The sequence below is a fragment of the Microtus ochrogaster genome, chromosome 5, assembly GCF_000317375.1.
Source record: "Microtus ochrogaster isolate Prairie Vole_2 chromosome 5, MicOch1.0, whole genome shotgun sequence".
NCBI lineage: Eukaryota > Metazoa > Chordata > Mammalia > Rodentia > Cricetidae > Microtus > Microtus ochrogaster.
The window spans coordinates 4,521,926-4,535,651 of NC_022012.1; the positions used below are offsets into that span (position 1 = coordinate 4,521,926).

The window sequence follows — 13,726 nt, forward strand, 5'->3', positions numbered from 1 at the left end:
ACCCTGACTGCTCTTTGGACTGGAGAGGGAGGGGGAAAAGGGTGGGAGGACGGGGAGAAGGGTGGGAGGAGGGAGAGGGAGGTGGGAGGCTGGGAGGAGGCGGAAACTTGTTTTTTTTTCCTTTTCTCAATAAAAAAAAAAAAATCTCCCTAGCAGCACTGCATCCCTACCTAAGCTGTTTCTGCACACTGCAGTCCCCCTAGCAGCATTGCATCCCTACCTAAGCTGTTTCTGCACACTGCATAGTCTTCCTAAGAGCACTGCATCCCTACACCTCACTCTGCACTCAGGCTCCTTGCTTAGGAGAGATCCTCTCTGGTGCTGTTCTTAAATCATCAGGCTTTACAGCCAGGTTGGGTAAATCTCAAGGCTATTTTGGCTGAGGCTGTCTTCGCCATTCATCAATGCTGGGACTCATCCTCCCTCCTCCCTCCCTCCCTTGTAGGCACATTCATTCCTTCACTGGCATTGGAGCCTACTTCTTCGGGATTCCAGCATATACAGAAAACGGGCTGAGACACCGGCCTCATGGACTGAGCAACTACTAGATTCTTGAACGTTCCATTCACAGCTAACCACTGTTGGATTAGATGGACTACAAGCCTGTAAGTCATTCCAATAAAGTCCCTTAGAGTTATGTATAGTGTTGTGATATATGTGTGTGTGTATAAACACAAAACTATAGATATGTATATTTATGTGTGTATATATAGTATAGTGTTTATATATAGTTCTGTGACTCTAGAGAACCCTGACTATTGTATCTCTTGATGTAAAATTAGCAAGCAATACTTACCCCTTAATTACCCATCACCTCATCTCTAATCTACTCTCTCATCCCACAAAGCCCTTAAACATTAGAATGTAGTTAAGCATTGGCAGCTTACAGTAAGCCTTCACCCACTGGTCAATACTGCACACCTTTCAAATCTAATCTACAAGCAAGCAGAACATCACAATGCTCCTTTAATTAAGCTAGAAAGAGTCAAACAGATGAGAGATCAAGTTCCCCACAAGCCTGGGTAATTACCTACGGCCCTCTTGAAAGGCAGCAGAGCACATGGCTAAAGCACCTGCTCTGCAACTCCCACATTCTTCAAGTGTGACTTCAAGAGAAACTTTACATCAAAAGCTCACTAGACAGAGACGCTACAGATAGCTGGTGCCTGCATTCTTAGCAGTTGTAGGTGAGAGATCAATCTGGAACAACCTGGATATGCTCCAGATGTTGCTTTATGATTTCCATAAATTCATGTGTATGAACCTGATGGAATAAAGTCACCAAACTATTAAAAATGATGACTTATAAAAAACACAGAAATATTTGCATAATCCTCTGCAAAGAGAATACCAATTATGTGCTTCATTTTATTAGCAACACACAGAAAAAAATGAAAGCTTCTTAAGTCATATCTCCAAAAGACTGACTCCAGAGGTAAGCCCACATCAAATGCTCAGACTTACAAAATGGGGCCTGACTTTTACCTGCACAGAGTTTTACTTTATAACTAAGTAAAAAATAACATGATTACTTGAGTATTATTTTTCGAAATAATGATGCTGATGTCTTACTATCTTAGCAATATAATTTAGGTTTTATCTGGCTGTGTTGGGAGCCATATATGTTTACAATGTAAATGTCAAGCAAGCAGAATAGCATCCGCTAAGCACACGGAAGACCTAGACTAGGGTCTCCAGTGTCCAACACTGGGACAAGCAACATGGCACTACAGTTCCAGATGACAGTGGCAGCTGAGCAGCCATGATCTTTCCCACTCTTCTCAAGGATGACAGAGGGAGGGAACATGTCTGATGCTCACGTAGCAAGCAGGGCTCTTCCCACTTCCTTCAGACTCCCCAGTAGGCACAAGTGGCACATTTTGTAACCCACAAATCCAGACAGCAGCCATATTTAAACTCCCCTCTCAGAGAAGCTCACACCCCTAAGCATATAGCTCGCTAAGTAAGCAGCAACTTGCCTTGCATGCACTGAAGCCCTGGGTTTCATCCCAGTAACATACAAACTAGGCACACACATTTGCTTGGACTATCCAAAAGGTATAAACTGCAGGAAGACTGGAAATTTAAGTCACCTTTGCTACTTAGTAGTTGAGGGAAATCTGGGATACATGAGACCAGGTCTCAAAAATTTTCAACAAATGAAAAATACTTCCGTCTTGAAATTTGTTGAATCATAATCTGTTAGAACATTAGTTCAACACATCATGACTAAATGTGGACTGTTTCCTTTTGAAACAAATCCTAGTGTTAGACAAGAATTAACTATTAACTAGGGAAAAAAAGAGTATAGCTTAAATCCTCTACTAGATATATTGAGTACACGCCCAGTCTGTATTTGAAGGCCCACAAAGACTGTTATCTGTATTTTTCCAAAGAGCTGATCTGAGTTGGAATGAGTTAAGTAATTTCCCAATGAAGAAAGCCAGTCAATTTAGAAACAATTTGTAATATTTTTACAGAAACCCAAAATCATACCTTCAGTTTTATTAAAGCCAGAGGCTATTGTAGGTGTTTATGATTTAGATATGTGTGATTCCAATAAGATCACTACCTGTGGTCAAGCTCGTGGGCTACAGTACTCACCAATACTGATTTCGTCATCGGTTTCCGCATCTCCAATACATTCAAACTGGAAGTCTTGCAAAGACTGGGAGAACTTCTGGACAGCCATGGATAGATCTGCAGTGAAGAGAACCACCATGAGGAAAAGAGCCACAGGAAATCCCGGGAAAGACAGTTTTAAAATAAGAGTTTGGCAAATTGAAGCAAAATTTGATAACTACGTGCTTTAAAGTTTGGAACTGCCCTGTTTACAGGGCCTTTGACCCTTCAAGGAGAGAGTGGGGCCAGTAAATGATCTGGAAGCCTGGATCAAGGAATGGCCATTTATGTGAAAACAGAAGGAATGTGGGGGTGGGGAGAGGCTGAATGATGGTTAGGAAGAGCTCCCTGCACACTCTGAGAAAGTAGGATGGTGCTTTCCCCCATGGAGTACTGGCTTAGATGCAGAAGAGGAAAGATGACCCAAGAGGCTGTTCACAAAACGACCAAGTAAATGCACTCCCATCCAGACTTCAATCCAAACAAGAATCAGAGTTTAACGTCAGAAAAGAAATTCTTTATTTCTGGGGTGAAAAATAAAGCACCATCCACGCCCCGTCCCTACAAAAGTTGCAAATCCTTGGGAAGCAGCAACCTTGGATGCAGCCCAAGAGAATGATTTCTAGTTCTGAGCCTGGCTGCTGGATTGAAAGTCAAGCCCCTCTACTTGCTTGCAAACGTAGCATTGCACTACTTGCTAAACTCCTGTCTCTTGGATTCCTGCTATTTTACACAAAAAAAGAATAACAATGACTCATTTTCAGAATTAAATGAATTAATATCTGCAAAGGATTTATAACAGCAGTGGCAGGTCCTTAAACTCCACTCAAATGTGTCAAATGAAATTAAAAACAAACTTCACAGTACATCAGCAAAACGGTAATGTTCTCATCTCTCAGAGCCACACTGACCTTTTACTGCCAAATCTCTACAGATGTTTACAGTAAGAAAATATATAGTATTTTTCTCAGATTAGATGACTTATGTATTCTATTTAATAGTATTCTTGCATAATTTATAAACCAATGTTAAACCGCTTATTTGACCCAATCTCTGGGACTAAGATGGTTCCCTCATCAAATTTATACTGGAGTCCTCCAGCTCTGTTCCCTTCCTTGCTGGGTCTCTATAGCCTGCTCTTAGCAAGGACTCTGCTAAGAGACAAAAAATTCCCAACCTCAGCACCTAGTCAGCTTCTTCAGCACACCCCCACCCCCACTGACCTTTAATGTACAGTACCTTGCCTATCCTCTGCATAAATCCCCACATCATTTTTTGCCCAACAAAAAGAGAGAATATGAACCATGTCATCCAGAGGATTTAGCCCAGATACAGGGGTCTAAAGGCAACCAGAGAACCCATTCCAACTGGAGCCAAAGTAGTTACACTAGAGGCAGGAGAGCAGAGGTTGCATTCATTTGTAGTGAGTGATGTCACTGACAGTCAACATGCTTAAGAACCATGCACACTACTTCCCTCCCTGCCTACCTGTGAGTTAAGTGTGGACTATCTTCCCATTAGCATCTGACTTGGAAGACATGACATTAGGCTTTCGTCGACAATAATAACTTTACCACCCATGAAGAGATAACACTAATGACACACTGAGACCTCATTTCATAAGAGGAGTACAAAGCATCAAGTAAATGTTAATTATAGCTTCTCTTTCACAACACAGACTTAGAGGGAGAGGCCTACCTGTATTTTAGAAGCATCAGTGGATTTACTATAACGTTGTTAACTGTACAGGTAAGATGTTTGCATGGGAGCACATATAATCTGTCATCCAGTGTCAGAGACCATGCTTCCCAAATGTGTTTCTCTAGGATTATGTGCAAACAGAACTCCAAAGGGCCATCTTTCCAGATCTGTATCAGTGGATTTACTATGACTTTGTTAACTGCAGAGGTAAGAAATTTCTATGGGAGCACATATAATTTGTCAGTCCACTGTTAGAAACCATGCTTCCTAAATAAAGCTTCTCCAGCATGAGGTGCGAACAGAACACCGAGGGGCCATCTTCCCAGATTTCACTCCACCCATGAGGAGAGCAGACAGTATGCAGAAAAGTGAACACAGAGACAGAAACAAAGAAAGACCTGGTGGTGCAACCCTGTCACCCTAATCACTTGGCAGGTGGAGGCAGAAAGATCAGGGGCTTGAGATCGGCCTCAGCTATAAAGCAAGTTTCAGTCCAGTCTGGGACACGTTAGATAGACTCTGTCTCAAAAAAACAAACAAGAGAAGTCAGAACAGGGCAGATGTATTGATGCTTCTGTACCAAGAGCACAGTCTAATGAAGGTAGGAAGGATATAATTAACTGCATCAGAGTTGATGAATAAATTCTCTAGAACAGTTAACCCTATGGACTATACAAAACAGATGCAGCAGCTGGTAGCTTCCAAAGCACTCACTCCAAATCAGCCACGAGAATTAGACAGCAGTATTTCCATCTTACACTTGCGGAGATTGTGGAAGTTTACAAGTTTATGTAGTGGGGCCTTGTGGGAGGAAATGTGTCTTGGGGGTGGGCTCTGAGGGATAGAGCTCCTTGGGGATACATACATATTTGCTCCTCTTTCTTTTCTTATTTTTTTACCTTAGTCCATTTGTGATGACACACGCATGGGGAAAGATGGAAGGGAAGAGAAAGATAAAAACAGAGGGGAGAGAGAGGGCAAGAAAAAAGAGAGGGAATCCAGTATAAAGAATCACTGTGGGGCCTGGAGAGATGACTCAGCAGTTAAGAGCATTGTCTGCTCTTCCAAAGGTCCTGAGTTCAATTCCCAGCAACCACATGGTGGCTCACAACCATCTGTAATGAGGTCTGGTGCCCTCTTTTGGCCTGCAGGCATACACACAGACATAACATTGTATACATAATAAATAAATATTTTAAAAAATCTACTGTAGATAAATTGCTGAAATGCTCATGGTAGTGGAACAGGAGCCTTAATTTAGCATAAGTCACCCTGCACACTACTGAACAGGCCACATCACACCCTGCACATTTAGAACAGGCCACACCAGGTGCCCAGCAAGCAAGCTTCAGTTTTAATCATCTCAGGGATGTTTTTAGTGTTCCCTCTGAAATCACAAGTGTCAGCCTGTTCTATGGAGAAAAGTCATAAGAAAAGCATGCTGGGTGTGGCACATTCCAAGGGAAACACAATGGGGACTTGTGGTTTCTATGGCTTTCACTTGAAAAAAGTCTCTACCTGCTTAGTCTGCAACTTTCTATTTCATGTACACGTCAGAAAATAATGGTTGTTGCATAATTTAGAGAAATCTTCCTCAAGAGACCCCAGAAGAAAACTGAGAGATTATTAGTCACTCAATAAATATGGTTTGAGCTGAAGTAAAACTGAGTCAAGGAATGGTCTCTCCCTGTAGGCTTTGAGATATGTTCCTGAATGGCAGTGGGCAAGCCTGAGGGAGACACAGCACCAGAGACAGAAGTAGCAGGGACCATGTGGCCCTGACACTGTTCACAGTCCCCAGGAGATACAAGAAAGAGCAGGTTACTCAAGGCCACCAAACAAATCTGTCATATACTAGTTTGGGACAGAGGGACTCTCAGTACATCAAAGAAGGTAAACCCCAACAGCCATGTCTGAATGGCCTCACTCATTAAGAGATGAGCATTCCGGCTCTTTGTCACTACACCCATATCACATAGTATACATCCATTTTTCTCAAAGGTGACACAAGTCAAAACATCTGTTTCTAGCATGGATGGGATGTCCTGTTCTGTAAATGCTACAGAACAGGAAACTGACCCCTGAGTTAGGAAGATTCGTTTCCTTGTGTCACAGATTGAGACAAGCAAGCATGAATGTCACTCTGGGGACTGACTGCTGTGTTTCTGTAAACAGGAACTTAGTTTCACTAAATTCCAGGTTTCTCTTGTAAAAAAAAAAAGGAAGATGCTGACTTTATGCAATACTTCTGTGGATATTATAAGCACAGTCTCTAGTTCAGAACAAATACTCACTCCCAACAAACATTAACTATTAAATCCCTATTTATTATGATAGCAAATCCAGAATATGAAATATTTTCATTGTAAGCATAACACATTTAATCTGGTATTCAATTACTATCTTCAGGAGGGCTTCAGGAACAATAAACAGTGGAGCGGGCTGCTCAGGAAGACCAAACAGTCTGCAATCCCATGAATGATATGTGTTTGGGAAGCTATTCCAGAAGATTCCTGCCTAAAAATAACAACAACAGAAACCCAATACTTGCCCAGATTTTATCCACAATTCTATGGAACCACAAATTCCATAGGAATTAAAAATGAAAAACCCCAAAGATTTCACTATTGCTACAACCTAAGTTAAAAATGGATTGCTCAAAAGACAAAATAAACCACCCACCTCCTTCCCTGGGGAAAATACTTGAAGGAGTGAAGGTCTGTGGGAGACTGCAGTTCCCTCCGGTTCTCTTCTTGGTTTCATCACCATTCTGTTTCTATTAGAGACAGGATCTTATGTAGCCCATGCTGGACTCAGACTGAAGGTGAAGCCAAGAAGGACCCTGAACTCGTGAGTGATGGGTCTGTAGGTGTGCAACACCACACCAGGTTTGACGTGCTGGGTGTGGCACCCAGGACTTCCTGCATGCTTGACAAGCACGCTGACTGTAAGTGCATACCTAGGCCTCCACACTTGTGGCTGCTTTTCTCCAGAGTGCATAACACATCTTTCTACTCAAGATCAAGACTCAAAAGGGATTATGTGTCACCTTTATTTAGTCACTCACCAGACTATTGTCAACTCTTACCATTTATTTCCTTTCTCCACCCAACCCTTCCTGCTATTATACACCAAAGGTATTTATTGTTGAAGCATGGCTTGGCTATTTCAGTTTCCCTGCAAAGCCTATACTAAACTGTTGTCTTCTATGCTATAGAAGTGTATCATCTTTCCTCTGTAGTTGTTTTGGTTTTTATTCCAGACAGTGACTCACTTTGTATCCCAGACTCCTTTGGTCCCTTCCCCCTTTTATTGAAAATAGATTCCACCTCCCCCATGAGATGGAAGTTATACCAGTGCTGCTTGGGTGCTGTTCTGGTTTTTAGAGACAGGGTTTCTATGTAGTTTTGGAGCCTGTCCTGGTCTTGCAGATTAGGTTAGCCTTGAACTCACAAAGATCCGCCTGCCTCTGCCTCCCTAGTTCTGGGATTAAAGGCATGCACCACCACTGACCGGCTAAAAGAAAGTCTTTTTGACAGAAGTCAGACAGATAGTTTACCCACTAAGGTAAAAATCTCAACATTGCCATAGGAAAGAGTGATCCTAATAAATAATGGCTTCTGGGTAAAGGCAGCTGCCATTGATCACAACCAGAAACATGAGAGAATTGATTGCTTCATGAATGTGGCTCCTTGCCCCCAACACATACAGACACACAGACACATTCACACAGAGAGAGACATACACATGCACATAAATAAGTAAATGTAATTAAAGTTTTAATAAAATTAAAAATGATTATCAAATCTGAATGAGTGAACATTCAGGGTCTTTTGGGGTTTTTCATTGTTTTTTATTTTTTTTAAAAAAGATTAAACTATGACTGTAGAAATTGCTCAGCACTTAAGAACAGTTGCTCTTACTGAAGACCCAGGTTTGACTCCCACACCCTCCAGCTCCAGAGGTTCCAACGCTCTCCTCTGACCTTTATGGGCACTGCATAGCATATACACAGACATTGGGAAAAACACATACACATATAATAAAAATAAATAAAACCTCAAAAAAAGTTATGAGAGATTAAACTATCTCATAAACATCAACTATAGAAAAATCTAGAATTAGTTTTATGAGCCAAAATGGGAACAACTTATCTTAAAAATAAGAAGCCCATTGTGTTCTATCTATATAAGTTAATTTTTCTTAAATCTGAGGTTTCCTGCAAAACATGTGACTCCATTTACCTGATTATATCCTTGTCTTCCTTCATTGTGTTTCTCTAACCGTCTTTAACACCCAATTCTCTTGCCCATGAGAACACACTTATGGCTGATGATCTTTTATTTCTCCCTCATAAAAGGGACCTCAAAGGCAGTAAGAGCTGCTCTCTAAAATCCTGCTTTATGGTGATAATGGCTGGGCTGTTCCATTCATCTCTAAAATACAGCCTGCTTCAATAGGACAGTCGTGGACTTTGTCTTCCCATCATACGTGGGTTCAACAGTCTCCTTTCCCTTTCAGTGTCTCACAGTTGCAAACAAGTCTGGCACGCTTGTGCACACCTTTAATGTTAGCACACAGGAGGAAGGGGCAGGCAGACCCAGTATGAGTGAGGACTTGGGACATCTGTCCTTGGCCCAACTGACACCATCACTGAGGGTCCCCAAACCAACTAATGCCCACAGAGCTAGCACTGCCCGCCCTTCACTTCCGACATTCTGCCCAGTGGGTAACAACCACATGTTGTAAGGAGATTGTTTGTTGGTTCCCAGCCACCTAGCCTCGAAAAAAATCACACAAACTGTATTAATTACATCACAGCTTGGCCCATTAGCTCTAGCTTCTCATTGGCTAACTCTTACATCTTAATTTAACCCATCTCCATTAATCTGTGCATCACTACAAGGTTGTGACCCACCAGCAAAGTTTCAGCACATCTGTTTCTGGTGGCAGCTCCATGACTTCTCCCTCACTCTGCCCTTCTTTCTCCCAGCATTCGGTTCCATCTTCCTCACCTACCTAAGTTCTGCCCTGCTGTAGGCTCAAAGGAGTTCTTTATTCATTAACCAATGAAAGCAACACATAGAAAGAAGAACCTCCCACACCAACCACCAGTTCATATTTCTCATGTTATGAAGAGAATGTTTTTAGGTGATGCTGGGTATAAAACCTGGGCCGTAGCATGTTATAATTCAGTGCTCTACTCCCAAGCTGCAGCCCCAGTCGCTAAATTTAAACTCAAAGTTAGTTCCCATTAGAATTGCTTACAGCCGCATGATCAAAGGGAAACAAATTAACTTAAAACTTTAGTTAGTGGGGGAGATGATAAGAAAAAAAAAACACTTTTCTTTATAAGTTGTGAGTATTTCATTAATTGTGGTGGTTTAAATACAAGTATAGGCTTTACCATTCTGTTTTTACATTTTTTAAGTTTGTTTTTTATTATGTGTATGCTTAGGGAAGGAGGCATCAGTGCATGCAAGTTCACACACCATGGCACATATGTGAAGGTCAGAAGACAACTTGCCAAAGAAAGGTGGTTGACGTCATTCATTATATATGGGTCTCAGACACAGAACTTCAGGCTTGGCAGCAAGCACCTTAACCCACTGAGACATTTTGTTAGTCTTTACTAAAAACTTTAATGGGTTGTGGAATGGCCCGAGGCTACAGCTCAGTTGTCTAGCTTGCACAAAACCCTGGTTCTACTGGACATGGTGTCACGCACTTTTAATCTGAACACACTAGGCAGAAGCAAGCGAAGCTCTAAGTTCCAAGCCAGCCTGGTACACATAGCGTGGGACAGTGGAGGTCAGGGGACAACTTTCAGGAATTTATTCTTCCTTTCTACCATGTGTTCTTGGAATGTAACACAAGTTGTCAGACTTGTAAGTTAGTGCCTCTGACCCGCCTCCTCTCAGCCGCTCACATGATTTTTTACCCATCTCTCTCCTCCCCCCCCCCCCCAGTACTGGGGATAAGACCCAGGCTTATTTCTTGTTTTTCTGACAGAGTCTCACTATGTAGCCTTGGATGGCCTGGAGCTCCACAAAAGCAAGTCAATGAACAACAAAGAATAATAATAATAATTTTAAATTGTGTGGAAATACAAAAGATCTTCAAAAATGAAATATAAGGAAGGACTTTCTGGAAAAATCAGCTCAATGAAAGACCTTTCATTTAGTAGGTTAACTTTAAGATTCTCACTGACACTTGAAGAAAATTTGGCTACACAGGAGAGGAACCCAACATGAGAAAACAATTCAACAGGAAATCCTATCATTCAAAGTTCCTCGTAGTTGAGAAACTGGTGGTTTGAAGTTTTGAAGTTCTGAAGTAAGCCAGATTTCAAAGGTAGGGAGAGCTAAACACTCCATCTGTTTGATAAGCCTGGGAATGTCATAGAGACCTCAGTCAGGCTACATGCAGCCTAGTTAAACCCTGATATTCCAGGGGGGCATCCTTTGTCTCCAAAGTCTCTACCATTCCCAGCAACCAAGTAATTAGAAAGAACTCAGCTTCCTGCGTGCGGGAAGCTCCACAGACAGGCAGTTACTCAGTGGACACAGCTGGAATCCTGGTGTCTGCTGAGTAAGTCTTCCCTTTCAAGTCCCCCAGTCTCACACAGTTGCGAATGACAGAGATGACTTTTGGAGTGCTCAAAGGAACAGCTCGGGGGTTGGGGAATGGACCTCAGTGAGGTTTGCCATCACATGGATTCATAAGGGATTTCAGTGTTAAATAAAAGGACTTCCTTCTCAGCCACTCACAGAGTTATCACCCCCATAAACAGATAACACAGAGCATAACTACTTAAGGGGCAGAAGAGAAGGCTCAGCAGTTAAGAGCATTTGCTGCTCTTACAGAGGACCTGTCTTCAATTCCCATATAGTGCCTGACAGCCACACATAATTCCAGCTCCCAGGAATCCACCCCCTCCTCTGACCTCCACCAGCACCAGGCACACATGTGGTCACATATGAATGCAGGGGAAACAAGCAAATCTCATAAAATCTGTTGCACAAATTCTAATGGACCTTAATAATAAAAACCCCTGGAGCCAGATAATGGGGTAAATGCTGAAAGACCAGAGAGACAAAGGAACAAGCCACAACCAACTCTTACCTAGCTAACTCCTCAGCTAAAAAAATGACTGAACTCCTGTCCCTTCCTGCCTTATATTCCTCTCTCAGCCCCGTCTCCACCTCCCTAGTGCTGGAATTAAAGTTATGAGCTACCACCACTTAGCTCTGACTCTTTTTTTTATTATTTTTTTTTATTTTTGGTTTATCGAGACAGGGTTTCTCTGTGGCTTTGGAGCCTGTCCTGGAACTAGCTCTGTAGACCAGGCTGGACTCGAACTCACAGAGATCCGCCTGCCTCTGCCTCCCGAGTGCTGAGATTAAAGGCGTGTGCCACCACGGCCTGGCTGATTTTCTTTTTGACTGATTCAACATTGTGTAGCCCAGGGTAGCCTTGAACTCCATCTGCCTCTGTCTCCTGAGGATTAAAGGTATGAGCCACCACTGCGTGGCCTCTATGGCTAACTAGTTTGGGTAGCTCTGCACTCTGATCTTCAGGCAAACTTTGTGTTAAAGCACAAACAAAATAACACAGCAAGAATCTTTTAAATATTACTTAATATGTGCATAATCTGTAGGACAGTTTTTAGACTACTTGTTAATCTTGACTGTGTTTTATTATTTTGTGTGTATGTGTGTGTGTTTGCATGTGTGAGAGTGCACATTTGCCACTGCACATGTATGGGGGTCAAAGAACAACGTGTGGAAGTTGGTTCCGCCGTCTTAAGTCCTGGGAATCAAACTCCGGTCATCAGGGCTAGCAGCAAACACCTTTACCTGATGAGCCTTCGGCTGAATTTTAAGTAAGAAAATGGGAATTAAAGGGGTAAATGATATTGGGTATTATAGCACATGCCAGATGATCTTGTCTCCAAAAAACAAAATCAAAAGCAAACAAGCAAAATGGTAAAGGGTTTGGTGAAATGAGGTTTTTCTTCAGTGTTATATTAAAAGACAATATCCTAGAACTCCAGATTGACAGAGCAGCTAAATGTTATTGAGGCATCCTAAAAATAGGTTTAACTTGCTCATGGGATGGAGAGTCAGTCCTGATTCTGTTATCTGGAAAACTCACTAAACCTTGCTCCCTTGTTTCCTCTCTCATAAAATGAAGAGAAAACCCATGTGGCTCATTTCCCTGTGTATTTCGATGAGATGGGTGCTAATAATAACAACTTGAGAAAAATCTCTTCATGTACATTTAAGGTAGTAAGGATACCTATAACTGGCCAGTTCACTAAAGGCGGAACACAGAACCTAAAATGTCATGAGGTAATTAAATTCCTCTGTCTTTATCAAATCACAGAACTATGAAAGACATGGTGCTGACTCAATGGGTATGTACTAAAACCTTCAATTTTAAAATGTAGGTTGTTGTTGAGTTTTTTAAAACCTCCAAATAGTTCCAAAATTGCTTTAGTGTTTCAAAATGGAGTAGGATAGCAGAAAATGAAGTCTGTAAACATGTGGGATAATGAGTTTATTGAAAACAACTCACAGAACACACAGTGTAAGTGGAGAATAAGAACCTTTGTACCCTGACTTCCATAGCAGCCCAGGCTCTACCACTCAACAGTGTCCTTTCTTGTTTCTGTGGAAGAGCGAGGCATGGCGCCAACATACTTCCACATCTTGTCCAAGGCAGTGGCTTCTGTCTTCTCCTTTCAAATGCCATTCATTATAAAATATTTCCAAAGTTTAAGAGAACATTCATCATATTAGAATGTGAAAAAAATCCCTTTGCCATAACCACATTGCCATATTTAGCCATGATATTACCGGAGACTTGAAACTTCCATTTGGTTCAGGAAGAATAAAATGAAACCAAACGCAGCGAGAGCCCAAACATGCTACTTCAGTGCTGTAAGCTCCCCACCCAGCATCTCGCTCCATTTAAACTGTGCGTGACTTTGCATTTTTTTCCTGCTTGATTAAGTGTACTTTATTATTAGTTGTGAGCGTGTTTTTTGTTTCAGAATTTTTTTTAAAAACTAGTTTGTTTGCTTAGAATGGAGTCTTGTGTTGTCTTAATTGTTAACTTGACACAATCATGAACCACATAGAAAGTCTCAATGATGGGCTGCCCAGATCTGGTTACCCTCATGGCATGCCTATAGGGGAGATCATCTAGATCAGGTTAGCCTGGGCATGTCTGTGAGGGATTATCTAGATCAGGTTAGCCTCTGGATGTAGAAATAGGAGCGGCGGGCTGCGTCCCGGCACCTGGCCGCCCACATGGCTAGCTCTACCCGAAATAATTACACGGACACTGTGTTCATTTAATCACCGCTTGGCCCTTTAGCTCTAGCCCTTACTGGCTA

At 41.9% G+C, this 13,726-nt stretch overlaps 1 protein-coding gene across 1 annotated transcript in view; it reads right to left on the bottom strand.

Annotated features, from left to right (window-relative positions):
* The window catches only part of Arhgap42 (Rho GTPase activating protein 42), a 224,432-nt gene that overhangs the window by 162,649 nt on the left and 48,057 nt on the right, over window positions 1–13,726 (bottom strand). The window contains exon 2 of the mRNA XM_005346793.3: window positions 2,605–2,700. Coding sequence (XP_005346850.1) covers window positions 2,605–2,700 — 96 coding nt within the window. The remainder of the gene's footprint in view (window positions 1–2,604; window positions 2,701–13,726) is intronic.